Here is a 16147-nt window from a genome sequence, read left to right as displayed (position 1 = left end):
CCTCCACACATAAAACAACCTCACCTGGCAAATGGAAACACCACAGAAGTCAGGATGATTTTTTCCAGCTAGACTATTGAGCAAATCTTTGCCATTTGTCTTGAAATGCTGCCTGTGCAACTGATGATCACCCAATATTTACCCACACTTTTCAAGGCTAACCTGCAAGGAAGGCCACAGCACCACCAAGTATGCAGCAGGAGGCTGACTCAGAGGTTCAGGCTTTTTATCCAGATGTAAAGGATTTCCTGCCATGGAGAAACTGCTTTTTATGAATCCTAGATCATGCCCCATTCCTCTTTGTTACCCATTCAGAGATGGGATTTACCACTCTACTTCTGAGCACCTGGTACATGCAAACCTCAGCCATGAGTCCTACCCTCTAGACTGACAGAGAATAAAAAGAGCCAGCAGGTCAAAAAATAGCAAGAAAAGAAAAGATACAGGTTGAAACAATTAATGAAGAAAATCAGAGATACATATACTGTTAGAGCTGCAGTTTTATACTTTCAAAGTTGTAGTTTGTTGGCTTTCTGAGGGATACAGAGACTGGTGATTTTGAGAATTAAAACGGACTCCAAAAAAGAGCATGCAAAAATCCGAGTTCACAAACATGCGGCATCACTCAGTGCCCTGCCACTCCTGGGCTGTCCACCTGCCTGGCTGTGGGGCGAGGAGCTGGGGGGGACCCCTGCCAGCATTCACAGCATGCAAACTCTGGGCAGTGGGAGATCAAGAAGGTGCATGTTTGCTGCTGAGGAGCAGGGGTGGGGGCAGAGACTCTTCTAGTGCAGGTGTGGAAGAATTTATGCACAAGTAAGACAAGATCTATGTGTCTGTGTATTTGGCCATGGGTGCACTAAGGGATGCTGGTTGGGGAGTCCCTGAAAACACCTAGCAGTTGTCAGCTGGATGAAAAAGATGCAAACCCTGCTCGTACAAAGCCCTGAGCTAAAGCTGTCTGTCCCCCTCGGGGTCTAGAAACAGAACCATTCACAAGGCCAATGTCAACGCTCAGGGGAGCCCATGTCCCCTACGTCTGGTGGGACAGGCTGAGATTAGTCCTTCTCTAGCTGCGTAGTAGAGGTGCTAGATAGGCAAGCTGTGGCTTCCAAAGGCCACCAGGCTAGGAAAGGTCAATTTGTCACGGTCAGAGAGCCAAAGGAATGGTGACTGAGCAGAGGCAGGAAGCTGGTATTTCTCATGCTACTAACTGGACATTGCTGTACAGTGCAAGTCAATTTGCAAGGATTCCCTGGACCTTGAGGAGGGATGGAGCGATAGGGAGGAAGGGATCTTTAAAAAAAAAATTAAAATTTTTCATTTTGCCTTTTTTTTTCTTTCTTTTTTTTTTTTTTAATGTTCCATTATTTGTTTAACTTCATTTCCTGGCCTCCTCCCTTGCTGAGCAGACACTGGCTTGGCTAGCCCAGCCCAAATTCCCCATCCTCATCCCTTCGCTTCGTGTGCTCTGCACAACTGGCAGCCAGGGAAGGCTCTAATTTTGGGGCGGGCAGCGGGGAGGCTCTTCCACCTTTTTTTTACTCATCTAGTACCTCTATTAAGCAGAGAAGTGATCAGAACAGGTGGTAGCAGGGTAGAGGGAGAATGAGCCGTGCAGCTTTTGATTAGTTTCGTGCGACGCATTTCCCGTGGTACCTAGAGTTTCCTGAGCAGCATCCGCATAGTGACTCTCTGCACGGTTTGCTTTTACTGGAAATGAGGGGAGAGTAAAAATTAGACCTGGAAGCAAATGCCAGACAGGAAACTTTTGATTATGGACTCTGGGTTTAAAAGACAGGTGTTTTGAGGGCCGGGTTCATGACAGGATTGTTCTGTTTGAGTGTTCAGTGAGGAAAAAAAAAAGTAAATCAAAAGGGTTTCTGAAATTTGTTTCACTATGGTCAGTAAATTTAATTATTAGACATGAGCATTCTGCTCACTGAGTTGGTGGTGTCAGTTTATCTACAATTAACTGCAGGAAGATCTTTCGTCTGTATTGGAAACAAAAAATACTCTGTTCTTCCTCTAAATATATTATTAAAGTAAGTTTGTTCAAATTGTGTAAACCATGGAAAGCCAAAACTTTAACTTGTTTTGTCAAATAATATCCAAAAAGCTCAATTTTTTTTTTTTTTACAAAAAAAAACTCCACTCAAAAAAAGAGCTAGTTAATCTGTGCATTATTTGATATGGAAAATAACATTATATTAAGCCTGGCATCGAAAAAAAACAAAAATAGATCAAAACAGGGTGTGGTGCAGTACCTTATGGGAAGGGAGTTAAACATCTGTGTTCACACATCTGGTTTTCATAATGATTTTCAGACAGGCCCTACCACTTCTGGGGAGTTGCTGACTTTGAGGAGGCACCACCACAGCTCCATCCCAAATGGCTGCTCAGACACTGCCCTGCCAGGAGATCCCCACCAGGACCAGGGTTCTCCACGCCATGGAGCAGCCCTCTACCTGTGGAAGGGGAATGACGTGGCCCCATCACCCCACCAGGCCTCCAACCACCGGCAGGCAGCTCTTGCTGAATTCACGGGCAGACTGAAAGGCTGAAGGGCATCAAATCCCAGTCTTATTTTACACTTGAGTTGGGTAATCAGAGGAGCTCACAGGCACAGCATCCCATACAAGCTCAGCTGACACCACCCTCGGCATCCTGGGGACTCCTCAGGTGTCCACAGTGGGACCCTGCATCCCCAGGTAGCCCCAGGGGCTGGTGGTGCTACCAGGGCTGTCCTGGAGCTGGCATGGGAGTGGGATATTGAGCATGCAGAGCCTCAGGGAGACACATGGGTTTCTCTCCTCTCAGTCTCCTCTGCAGTCCCTCCAGAAAGATGCAGCTCCTTCAGTGCAAATAATCCGCTCCCCTAAAGGCAACTGATTATTTCCAGATTACTGTCAGTCCCAGCATGAGTCTCTGACACCAGTTAAATTGGTTAGAAGGCCAAACACCAGCCCAGGCTCATGTGGCCCATGGGGTTCCCATGATTGACCCTGGTTTCCACGGGCAGTAGAGGTTTGAGACACCTTGGACATCCTTGGCGGGATGAGCAGGGGCCCACTGAGTCAAACAAAGGCATCCTCCAGTGCGTACAGAAGCCTTAATCACACCCCTGAAGAGAGATCTTGGGGTTGTGTGTATCTCAGACAGACATATACACACACTGAGAGAGAGATATACACACAGATAAACACACACGGTACAAGGACCCAGCCCAGCATTCACCCAGAACACAGGCAAGGTCCTGCTGAGCTCACTGGGGTCAAGCACAAACCACAGCTGAGAACAACCTTCCAAAGAGGTTCTTCTCACCACCTACAGCACTGAACTCATGCTGGACAAAGTAATCTGAGTTTTAGCTTCCCACTTCCCTAGAATCCTTCTGTTTCTTTTCCTCTGATATTAATATGTTATTATGGTCATTTGGTTCATTAATTTTTAGCTTCTCACCCAGTTGTATTTTGGAAATGCAAGAGGAAGAAATGTGGTTGTGGATGCCTTCAGATGTTACTCAGACCATCTGTTAAACAGCATCTGAAGCCCACATTTCATACAGGAGCCTCCATAGCCCTGGTGAACCATGTGTCTGTCCTTTTGACGTTACAATCAAAGCAAAACAAACAGAAACGAGATGCCACAGCTAATTTTCAGCCTGATTAACAGAAGAGTAATCACCCCCCATTACCACTCTGATCTGCTGGCTTTCTTCAGCAGGAGGGGTGAGAAAAGCCCTAGTACAGAGCAGGCCTCTTTCCCTGGGGATATGAGGGAGAGGGGACTTCCATTTGGACCCTGCTTGGCAGCGGTGTGGTCTCCGGGGTGGGAAGGGTACCGGTGCCCCGGCAGCACAGCCAGCCTGGGGAGGGGCACGGGGCAGTGCTTGGCTGGGGCAGGGGCAGGGTGGACACAACACCCAAAGTGATGGGCAACAGGAGGCTCTGAAAGCTTTTTTTTTTTTTTTTTAAGGGAGGAAAACAAAAAGGGAAGAAGGGGTACATGGCATGTAGAAAAAGGCCAACATCTCTTCTGCTCATCACAGCCTAGGCTCCACCTCTGGGGGAGGTGAGCTCCTGGCCCCCAAGCGAGTCAGCATAGAGCATTCCCAGCACTTAGATGTGGATGCAGACAAGCTCATGGTGGAAATACAAAGCAGAAACCATAGAGAAAGGACGTAACCTGTCTCTCAGATCAGCTGTCCCATTTTATGCCAAGACTAAATCAAAAGCCACCCAAGAGAAATTCCAGGTGACCCTGAGCCTCTGCCACACTGACCCCATCACCTCCTCATGTCCTCCCAGCCTGGGCAGCAGCTCTCCCACTGCTGTGTGGGCAGAAATCAGCACAGCTACAGCAGCACTGGGGTCAGAGGGCAGGGCCCCAACAGCCACCCCGTGCTCTGGCAGAATGCTTGGGATGCTCCCTGACCTCACAAGACAATGTTTACCTGCACAGCATAATCCCATGTGCCATGCCAGCAACCCTTCTCGAAATTGAAATATAAAAAGGTGAAAAATAGTGAAAAAGCTCTTTCTGTTCCGTTTGCTGCAGGGGGGTTGTGATGTATTGGTTATGGAAAGAAGAATACGGGAAATCAGCCACTCCCTACAAATCACTAAAAGAGGAGGAAGATCCAGCTACCTCCAGGTGTAAGACTATTTCCTTACAGCAATGGAAATGCAAAGTGGAAAATCCTTTCCCAGCTGAAGCAGTAAAGGTGTAGAGCTGGGGTCTGCTAAGAGAGACAATTCATCCCCAGGAGCTTCCTGAGTGAAGCATCACCAGCAAGTGGGTGATTAACTGGCAGGTGGGCAGAGAAACAGGATGAGTTCTCTTTTCTGAGGGCAGGATGACACACTGAGCATCACCGAGAGGCTGCTGGAAATTCGAGTGGGTGGAAGATTTGGGATGTGAATGCAAAAGACCCAGAAAATTTTATTGGGGAAAATAGGCAAGTTGGGCCCTCCAAATGCAAAATTACTTCCTGAGGTCTGAGGCATTATCAGATGGAAGGAAAAGGACGGTGAGAACAGGTAGAATTGGTATAGCCCTAATAGAAGAGAAGGAAAGAGCTTTGGTGCTGCCATGGCAGCAGAATTGAACGAGATGGAATAAACTCTAAAGCTCTGCACAGCAGCTGCAGACCCTCAGCTTAAGCCCTCCTTGGGCCGGGGTTTAGCAAGAAAACCCATTGGTGTCACAAGAGACAGATGCACCACAGGAGCAGGAAACAGCACTTGGAAATGACTCTGATGAAGGATCTATAAATAGTAAAAAATACTCTGAAAAAGGACAGGGAAGGACTATTTTTACTTCTTTCTGTGACATAAGGTTGAGAAAGTAGAAAATGATCAAGGAAAAACCTGCAACCTCTATGAAGAAATATTGTACTCAACTTAAGGTATCAAGTAAATAAATATGAACCCTGCAAGACAGGACCGAGATTCAAAAAGTAGAAATAAGGCTAGTGACTCAGAAATAAGACTATTTAGTCTGATTTGATTGCAGGGATGCTGGCTGGGATAACCCTGTAAGGGACTGTCAGACCTCAGATTTCCTTGGCTATGGAGTGGATGGGGCTGAACAGGGATTTTGTCTCATTGCACTATAAGAAATGTGGATTTACCCTTTGATGCATCCAAAGTTTATGACTGGCTGAGGCAGGGCAGTGGAGCAGCCAGAACCTGGCATTAAATTCTGACCCTTCTGATGCCACAGGCAGGTGGCCAAGAGTTCAGCCTTGGTCTGCTCCCAGACAGCTATTCCTGAGTAATGCTCCTTGCTTTAATAAAACTAGATGAAGGCTGCCTTCACTCGAGCTATGCTTAAGCAAAAAAAAAACCAACCAAAAAAAAAAAAAAAAAAAAAAAAAACAAAAACCCCACACACCAACCAAAATCTGGATAGTTTAAACATGATCTTGGAGATTTGGGTTATTTGGCAGGAAAGTAGATGGAGTGCTACAAATGTTCTGCTTGCAAAGAAAAGCTCAAATGAGTGACAGGAAAAAAAGGGGGATGAGGAGAGGGAGAAGGAAGGAAGGAAGGAAGGAAAGATGAAATTTTCCACCCTTTAGTCAGCAGTATATCTACCCAGATATCTTTGGTTGGCTTTTATGCCAAGGAAAAGTTAGCTTCTGGCCTCTTATAAGCTAAGAGGCATGGCAGAGAGGTACATCTGCAGAATGCCAGGCTCTGGCTGTACTTCTGAAAAATGCATTCACTGTTTACAAAATTGAGGCTGTAAGCTGTCTTTTGAGGAATGAGATGGAAGATTGGAAAGCTAAGCAGATGATCTCCACTGATCATCAGTTTGTGTCTCATCAGCCAAGGAAAAAAAGAGATTCAGTTCCAGAACTATTTTTTAAAAGAACTAGAAAAACCAGGACGAAAAAAATCCCAGAACTAAATAATTCTAAGTGGATGAAGATTGTCCTAAAAGTATCCCAAACACCAGCCCTGTTGCTTTCCCTGGAAGTTGTGAACGGAGAAAAGCTCTACCACAAGTGAGATTTACGGCTGCCCTTGGAAGGTGCTCGCCACGATCCAGAGCACGCTCTGCACCGTGGGCTCGAGGCTTGGAGGGAAGATGGAGCAGGGAATGTGCCTCCTCCCCAGGGAATGGGGTGGACAAAGGGTGTCTCTGCCATGCCACCTCGTGCCGTGCCAGAGAGCCCTCCTGTGTCCCACGGAGCAGCAGGTCCACGCCGTGCCCTGCAGCAAGAGGAGCTCAGGAGAAGTTGCCAACATGGTGACGTGGCGATGGCTTCGTGCTCCCCACGTCACCTCTGCCCAGCACGGGTGACAGAGACACAGGCAAAGCATTACCTGCCCCTGGGCACACGTTGAGCCTGCGTTATACTGAGTTACTCAGCTATAACCCCAGCACCAAAATAAAACAAAGAAGCATAAACCAAAGCCCTGCTGTCACCCCCGTGAGTGTCTGCCAGCTCTGCCTGTGCTGCCACCACTCTCCACACCCCCCCAGCCTTGCTATCTTGCTCCAGCCCGAGGCAGACTGGAGGGAAGATATGATTTAAGGTCCAGCATACACGTAGATACATCGGACTGCACAGCACAGGAAAAGCACGGTAATACCTAGGAATGCTTCCCTCGATGGTGCCACGACATGGTACACACACGCACACACACAGAAATCTACAGGGAATGCATGGGGATGGTGTGTTGGCAGTGATACAGACCTTGGCGATGGTTCTGGCTGCTGCTCTTTCCTTTAAACAGAAGCAATAGTACATTAGCATGGTGTCAGGTGGCAAAAGATGTTGCTGCTTCACTGTTAAAACAGAACGAAACGACAATACCAACAATACAACTAAGTGGAAGTTGTGGACAGAAGAAAGGGAAAGGAGCACTTAATTCCTGGAGTTTCTGGCCTGGACAGAAGATCACTGGAGACTCACACAACCTCAGAGAAGACACATACAACGCACAGGGCTGAAGATTTCATCCCAACCCGTCCTTGTGCCTACGCACCACTGAGACACCTGAGGGTCGTGTGATTTGTGTGAGCACAGGAGGACTTCTGTGGGCTCAGAGAGTGGCCCCCTTCCTTTGGAAATGCACTGCCCTCATGTTTGGCACACGAGGAAGGGTTTGAATGGCTCCCATGACCTTGGTGCATTCACTTTTCCTCCCCAGCCATTGGGACAGAGCTCATGTCAGATCTCCTCATGTCAGAATGCACGGATTCACGCTGGGTGCTGGGATTGGACATGGGTGGGAAGGAGCATGGACCCCTTCCCTGGCATCCTGACACCTCAGGTGGGATTTGTGCCTCCAGAGTCTTTGGCAGCTACTTTACCAAAGTAGGTGGCAAAGATGACATGGAGGGAGTGGGATACCACAATCTGTGTTTGCAGTTTTGTATTGAGATCCAAAACTGGATTGCCCTGAAAAATCACTGAGGACAAAGTGAGCTGAATGCCTACAAAAGGGCAGCCAGGACACTGTAAGCCATGCTAAGGCCACACAGAAAAGCACTCCTCACCTTCACTGACCAGGCATTGTGGTGGTATTTCCCTCCAGCAAAGAGGAAAAGCTGCTCTGATTCACAACTCCTACACTGGGGAATGGTGTTTGCTGGGGGCCTCGACCAGCTCTGCCCCTGCAGCCCCCCAGAGAGGGAGCAGACCGTGTTTTCTCAGCAGATACAGCTCTGCCTCCCCTAACACAGGTGCCCTCTGAGTGTGATGCTGCACCAGCCCTGGCCCTGCTGCTGCTCAGCAGTGACCACTGAGACCTGCACAGAGCCTGACCTCTCTTCCTCAGCCAAAGGCAGCAGCCTGGAGAGACTGAGAAAAATCTCTTTCCCCTCCCTGCTTCTTGCTCAGAAAAGCTTGGAAGCCCAGCTTCAGTCACTAGCTCAAATACTCACATTTTAAAATTTTCAGGCTGACCCAGAGGTGTATTCTTTGTGGAGGCACACAGCCCAGGGCAGGCTCCATCCCACACCTCCCAGCTGGCCCCAATGCCCACTAGCACCTCTCCATCCCTCCCAGGGTCTGCACACTCCCCATTCATCAACAGGGCAGCCTTGATTGCTCAAAAACCCCAAGAATTACCCCTCCCAAGCAGAGGGTGAAGGTGCAGGACTCCTGCCCTTCTGGGGGATTCATGTAAAGCCTTCCACAGCCAATTTAGCAAAAATGTCTCACTGCTGCAACCTTGTCTGCTGTCACTGGAGGGAACAGAGAATGAATTAACACATCATGGGCCTGAGTGTCCTCTGAGTGTGGTGAGGAGCAGAAAGGTCAGAGGAAAACTGGGATCACTACCTCCATCAGCCCCTTTGAGATGGCTTTGAGTTGTCAGTCAAGCACCGTGACATTGCTCCAGAGCCATGTCAGGCTGAAGGAATTCATGTGGAGCACGGGAGAGGGGCAGGGAGGAGGTCACTGAGTGACCCATGTGGGACCAGCTGTCAAACCTCTTTCATCTTCAAGGATGTCCATATGCAAAAGGCAGGAAGGAAAAAAGAAAAAAGGGGAAAAAGAAAAATATTGCAAAGTGTGTGCGTTCCAAACTCTCTTAACTCTGCTGCTAACCTGAATGTCAGTCCCGACTTGCTCTTCAGGTTCCTTAGGAGCTCCAGCTGGTTCAGAGGAGGGATGAGTCTAGAGGGAGAAAACAACAGGCATTAATGTCCAGACAGAGCTGATTCCAGAGCCTCCTGTCTCGGCAACTTGCCCTGCTGCCCCATCCTTTCAACCAGAACCGGCTTTGTGCCACCAACTGCAGCTGGGGGACAGCTTGGGAAGGATGGAGAGGGGTTTGGCTGCTACTTCCAACAGTGTCCTAAGGCAGAGCAGTGGGGTAAGAGAGAGAAAGTGACAGCAAGAGAGAGAGAAACTTGTCTGCACCACTGGATTTTGAACCTCCCCAAAACCAAGCAGCTGCCAGGGTTCCTGGGCAGCCCGGTGGTGTTTTGGCAGAGCTGTAGTTCTGGCAGGTTGGCACTGCTAAATGGAGAGAAACTCCAGCTTTGGGGAAAAATAGGAAAACTCAACTCTGCTGCTCTTGGGAATGTGGGAAGGCATGGGAAGGAGTAGCTTGTAGAGCAGAGAAAACAAGGACCTGGTGTTGGGAGCATCCCAGGAGAAAGAGCAGTGTGCTCCAGGGTCAAGTTTAACTAATTCCCTACACTCCATGTCAGGTTTTGCCCTAAAATGAGACAAAAAACCTTGTGTCTCTGCCTTCCAGAAGCCATAGGGCTTCCTTCCCTTCTTAGTTAAAAGAAAAAAAAAAAAATCTGACTATGGGAATCCTGGTAAGAATTAAAAATCCAGTGAACAAATGTCCTGTGACCGATCATGCTTTTGTGCTTAAAAGCCACGGAATTAGCTCCACATCCATTTTTGGGTTCTTCCCTGAGACCCTGGGAGACCAGGGCTTACTCCATAAATATTTAATGTCGATATTCCCAGCCAGGTTTTCAACCAAGAAAAACATAGGATGGAGGTGTCAGGGGGAGACTGTAAGTAATGAGGCTTCTATTAAAATAAAGGGAGAGATATTCATGCCCGCATTTTTTCAGTCATGATGAGACCAATATTTTCACACTTTAACTAAAAAAAAAAATCCAACTCAACTGGAAAAGCCTCTTCTCTACAGGCACAAAACTTATCCTCAAAACCACATTGGTTCAGCAGAGATTTTGTGCTCACAAGATTGAGGCAATCAGAAAATTTTCCAATTCAAAGTATGGAGAAAAGAATAAAAATAGGCCTGAAAAATTTTGGCTCAGCTCCCCATTCGCTTCCATCCAGAGAAAAGCACATCCTGATCTGCTGAATTAATGATCCTCTTCATTCCAGACATCAGGAAGAAGCTGACCTTGATGCAGTGGAGCATGCAAGAGTGCTGGGCTGTCACCTCCCTTCAGCTGGGTTTGGAGATGCATTCCAGGTTGGCAGAGGTGGTGCATAAATCCAGCACAGGTTGTACTCAGCAGCGAATGAAGGGTGCACAGCTCTTCTTTGGTGCATTAATTCCTCAGGGAGCTCCTTACCCAGCAGAACACAGGAAAAGTGCCCCATTTTCTCCAGCTGGGATTGCAAATCCTGGGCTCTTACTGGTGGAAGTCTCAGCTGAAGAGCTCATTAGCTCAAAGGACTGGAAGATTCAGGATTCCAAAAGGAATGATCCTTTTTGCATCAGCCCATGGTCTGCAGTGTGCTGAAGGTGGCCACCTCTTGGGCCACCACAGATGCTTCCATGAGGAAGTACAGACACACAACAAACACAGAAATTCACCATTTCTGTGGGTGGTTCATGGTCCTGGTACACATTAGGTGGCCCATGTGTTTTAATGAAATAAAATACAGTATTTTAATGAAACCAGTATTTTAATGAAATAATTGTTATTAAAAATGAGTGAAAACACATACTTGACCTGAAATTTAATCTCAACTAAGTGCTCAACCTAACCTGTCACTGCAAGAGCAGCTTGAGGAACAGCTACTCCACCACACCATTTCTCCAGAACCTTAAAAAACAAAAAAGGCAAAACTCTGCACAGCTCTTGAACTGAGCTTTGCTGCGGAACGCTGGGTGCGCGGCACCCTGCCCTGGTGAGTGCCCTGGGCACAGGGGACACAGGTGCCACCATGCCAGGTGCAGAAGGAACCTCTGTCTGGGGTTCCTCATGTTTTCTCTCTCTCCTCCTGGTCCGTGTCACTGGTTAGCAAGGGAAGCGCGTTCCGGTTAAGGGGGAGCTGGCTGAGGGATCTGCGCACCACGGGACACACACAGCTCATGCCATCCACTGCAGCAACACTTCTGAGCTGCTGCAGGTCCCCCCAGCTGCCTCCACCACCCCTCCCAGTACAGCACAGAGAAAGGCCACGCTAACTCCAGGCACCGGCTCCCATATCCGCAGGGAAAGGAGGACCCGCTGTTCCTGGGAGCACAAAGAACTTTTCAAGCATTAGGGGACAGGAGGGAGGTCATGCCTCGGGCCAGGACATCACCAGAACCCCACAACACGAGGAGGGCAGCAGCACACGACATGGTGGGAGCTACACGGACACACCACGACACGCTCGCGGACGCCACGATGATTTTTTGGAACAGTCCCAGGATGAACAGTGAAGGAAACGGTGACAAGGAGATGGATGCTGGAATGGGATGGGAACCTAAATGAGCCTCCATACAGTGCTGGAGTTTCTATAAGCAGCCAATTTTTTCCCTAACTATGACTTTATGTCTCCAACTGAAGCTATTTTTCATGACTGAGAACATTTGTGAAGCTTATAAAATACTTCATTACAACAAATGGAACAGAAGTGGCACATTCTTATTCCTCTCCCAGTAGTAGAAAAATGTCTGATTCCCAAAACAGGCTGTTGCTCAGCACAACAGGAAAATATATTCTTAATATTATACTTGCAGTTCATTGATGCAATTTGCTATAAATTAAGCACACAGAGCAGTAAGTGTGATTTACTAAGGCTGTAAAACTTGCATCTGTGAAAACTGGAACCGGGTTTCAAAATCAGACACTAAATCACATCAGCTCTAGTGGCATTACTGCATCTAGTGAGGATTTAAACTGCTCTAAGAACAGAGCTTGGCCTGCAGTCTTGAAATGGAAGTCATTTATTCCCCATCTTAAAATATTAACTTGACTACACCTTCAGATACCCATCTCATATAAAATACGCATGTGATTTGCAAATCTACTCCATTCTGCAGAACCTGAGATAATATTATTTATCATTAATCTTACACAGCCATATCCAGGACTTTGCATTTGGATTGATCCCAAAAGGTTAAGTCCCAGATTGAATAACTGTGGCTAATAACTGCTTAAGCTCTAGGTGGGTCTTGGAACTAGAAACTGAAATGGAAAAGTCCTGCTGAGATGACACCTTCTTTCACCATAAAATCAGATTGGATTGCTCAATGAAATGAATGATCATATCAGTTTAGCATCCCAGATCTTTCTCTTCTCCAGGTTTTACCCCCAAAAGCAGGCACAGAAGCTCTGGAGGTTTTATTCTGTGCTACCACTGATGTGCCCTGTGGTGCCACCTCACCAGCAAACTCAATGCCAGGTGGGCACAACTCCTGCAGCTCAGAGCCAGATAAAGGACAGAATGAAGGATGGGAGAAGAGGGCTGGAGAGAGAGAACACACAGGAGTGAGGGCAGAGGAAGATGGAAGATGAATGGGGATGTTTTCTTGTTAAGCGTTGCATGGATCAGGGAAGGTTGGAAAGACCATCAAGAAATCATCCTTAACAAAGCAAGCTTATCAAGCACGCTCCCATTCTCTTTCCTGACAACATCATTTTGGCAGTTTCCCAACATTTGTGTGTACCAATAGCTAAAATGTACATGGAAGTGCAGGGGGTAAGTCTGTAGCAGCAGGAGAGCGCGTCTGCTTTGGGCTTTCACTCATTCCTTGGAAAAAACTCATCATCAAAGGTTTCTGTCTTTTATTTGTTTGTTTGTTTTGTTGTTTTGTTTTTTTTTTTTTTAATTCAAGGCTTTGCATGTTACAGTCCCAAATGAAGAACAAGGAGTGACATGACACACACTTTCAGAGTCACATGCACTTCATACCTGGAGGCACCATACGTTTGCGTTTGCGTGCTTTTCAAGTGTTTTCACCAAAGAAAACCAAAGGGGTAAGAGAAAGAAAAACAGGGGGGGAAGTTGGGGTGGAGGAGAGGGGGAAAGAAACAGAATAAAGAAAATTAGCATATGAACGAAGTGTGTCCCCAGGAGCAGATGCTGTGACTAGGCTCACAGGTGAGCATAGGAGCATGGACTGAGCTGGCTCCTGCTGTGGCTGGCTCAGGAGCCATGGCATGCCCGTGTCACCCTTGGGGACAGGCAGCTGGCACCTTGCTCCGAGAGCAAATGGGCACCACGGAGCAGGGAAAGTGTGGGGGCCTCCCAGAGACCTTCCATGGGACATCCACAGCCCCTGACCCCACCAGCCAGGGACACCCTGGGCTGGGCTGCTGAATGGGCAGGATGTGCCCATGGGTTTGCTTTTTTGAGTGAAGGCCAATATATGATAGCAGTTCAGATCAAGGCCCTGCTCTCATGAGTGACAATAAGAGCAGATTTTTCCCAATAAATCCAGTGGCTGATGCAGAACAGGTTATTTATGATGTCTGGGTGCACCAAGCCAACTCGTGCATCACAACCCAAACCACACCTGCACACACAGAAGCCTTGTGCATATTTCAGAATTTGGTCCTGCCACATTTTGGATTTAAAGATGAAATCTGGGATTCTCTCAGAGGCCACCATATTTTCCCTCAAATAAATCAGAGTAGCTCTACTGCAGTGATTGGAGTGATGCTCTGGAGCCATGTGAGCTCCTCCAAAGCACTTGTAACTATTTTCTCATATCAAGCAGCCAAGCCTTTCCAGAGATGCCTTGGGAAGAGAGATGAGCTGAAGGCACAGGCTCCTGCTATGAGGAATGAGCAGCTCAGTGTTGAGCAGAAGGGATGCCAAGGTAGTGGTGACTGCAGATCATCCCCAGGCACCAGAGAGGGGATTTTGTGCTCCTCTAGCCCACTTCCAAACCACACTGTGCATTGCAGCCACATGTCAGCAGCCACAGCCTTAAGGGGCTGCTGGGCTTGATGTGCTGCTATGGCAGCAGCAGCACAGGGCTGCCAGTGCCTGCCAGCTGGCTTGGAGAAGTGGGGAGGCAAGGAGAGATGGTCAGTGTGAGTGATGCAAGCTGCAGCCAGAACGTACAGTTACACCCTTAAAAAAAAAAAATCCATTTAATTTATTTGACAGTATTCAAAATATAGTCAGAAGGGGTTCACTGTTTTTTGGTAAAAAAATTAATTTCATTGAGGGCTGAATCCATTGGTGCACCCACGGCTCACTCGCCCAGGTGATGTTCACTTGATCTGAGCTGGGATTTAAGGGAGAGGCTGAGAGTCCAGAGAATTCCATTTCTAAGGAAGCCCAGGGTGACACGGCTGTGTGGGGCTGAGCAGCACTCACAGCAGCAGCCAGCAAAACTGCTACAACCCTGCTACAAATCTGTCCTGGCTTTTTACTCAAGATAAGCAGGCTCTCCAAACTACATTTTTTTTCCTCTTTCTCCTCCCCAGAGTTTCTATTTAGCCTTTTCTGGAGATCTTTATCTCAGATTTCTTCCTGCATATTAGCTCCGTGGAAATACAGGTTTTAACAAGGGGGTTGTGTAACAGGTAATCAAAAGGGTGTCACTGCATGTCTGGCTGCATGGTAAGTTCAGTATTTAAAGAGCAGTAAAATCTGGCAAAGTCCACTGAAAACAAGCCCTGAGTGCCTGCATTTTGCAGTGGATTTTGAGCCAAGCTCTGTCCTCATCCTCTCCAGTAGCTGATCCCAGGCAGTGCTGCAAAGGTACAGCCAGAAGGTCAGGTACTGGGAGGGAGAGTTTCAATGGGTGGGTTTAATGCTATTGGAAAACAGCTTTGTTCTGTTCTGTTGGGTGGTTGTTGTTGTTGTTTTGGGTTTTTTAGACAAAATCTTCAAATTGGTTCATAAATTTCTAGGGAAAAAGCAACCAATCAGACACACACTGGAAATGAATCCAGTGAGAACCTACTGACCACAACAATGGGACTTCCAACAGGTTTTTATGATGGGTTAAGAGGCTGGCTGGTGTATTTGAAATACAGGCTAAAGCTTACCCCAGGAAATACATCCAGGCTGTCTGCCTGAGGGCTAGAAGGCACCAGTAATATGGGAAATCAGGAAGGGATTATTACTCCAGTGGCACTGCCCAGTGCTGGGCCACATCCCTGCATGGGAGAGGGGAGATGGGGCACAGGGAGCCCCATCACACCCAACAAAACCCCACAGAGCTACAGGAACATCTAACAAACATGTCCAACCATTCTGTAGACCCAGAGAGTCATGGATACCCTCTAAAAATACACCAGGAAGGGGCACATGGCCCTGCCCAGGATACGGGGAGGTGTGGGGTGAAAATGAAGAGAACATTGTGCATTTTAGCTTCTGAGGAAGCCACCAGGCCCAAAGGGGACATGAAGGACACGGTGCTTCCCCATGTCCTGGAGGGCTGGGAGGCATGGCCGGGGGACTCTGTCCCCAGCTCCATGAAGCTCCAAATCCCAGGAGGCTGTGAATTTCCACAGCACTGCTCTAACCTGTGTAGTTTCACCTTTAAAACCTGCCTGGTTTTACTGCAGGTAGAGCAAGGCAGGTGGGTACTGCTAAAACACTCGGGTGCTCAGCAGCCTCATCCATCATGGTTCCAACATCATTCCCTGCTTGTGTCAACACCGTGGGATGGGTAAATGAGATACAAGAAATGGGAAAACGCTCCCTGAATCCTGAGTTAGTTTTCCTCCTCTTAGAGATAAAAAAAAAGGAAAAGAAAGGAAAGGAGGACCCAGGGAAAATGCACCTGGGAGAGGGCCAGGCTGGTCAAGGGTGGGAGAGAAGTATGCTGAAAGGCAGAAGGACCATTAGAGACCAGTTGGACCAGCAAGGAGAGCCTGAAAGGGCACAAGGAGCTGCAGGTAGGGAGAGGGTGGTGTTTACCTATGATCCAGGGCAGCTTGGAGGGAGGTCTTCACACCTGGGCACGGCAACTGTCACAACACAATGCAACTACCAGCAGGCGTG

The 16147-nt window shown here is 47.8% G+C and overlaps 1 protein-coding gene across 15 annotated transcripts in view; it reads right to left on the bottom strand.

Annotated features, from left to right (window-relative positions):
• Positions 1 to 16147, bottom strand: part of KCNQ2 (potassium voltage-gated channel subfamily Q member 2) — a 63866-nt gene that overhangs the window by 17445 nt on the left and 30274 nt on the right. For 3 of the 15 annotated variants that reach the window (XM_068207887.1, XM_068207886.1, XM_068207890.1), the window contains exons 9-12: positions 13094 to 13123; positions 9074 to 9142; positions 7211 to 7240; positions 1660 to 1713 (exon numbers count right to left, since the gene is read on the bottom strand). In XM_068207887.1, the coding sequence (XP_068063988.1) occupies positions 1660 to 1713; positions 7211 to 7240; positions 9074 to 9142; positions 13094 to 13123 (183 nt within the window). The other 12 variants (XM_068207899.1, XM_068207891.1, XM_068207888.1 and 9 more) reach the window with 9 other exon arrangements.

The sequence above is a fragment of the Anomalospiza imberbis genome, chromosome 17, assembly GCF_031753505.1.
Source record: "Anomalospiza imberbis isolate Cuckoo-Finch-1a 21T00152 chromosome 17, ASM3175350v1, whole genome shotgun sequence".
In the NCBI taxonomy this organism is placed as follows: domain Eukaryota; kingdom Metazoa; phylum Chordata; class Aves; order Passeriformes; family Viduidae; genus Anomalospiza; species Anomalospiza imberbis.
This window is presented reverse-complemented; position numbering and strand designations above follow the sequence as displayed.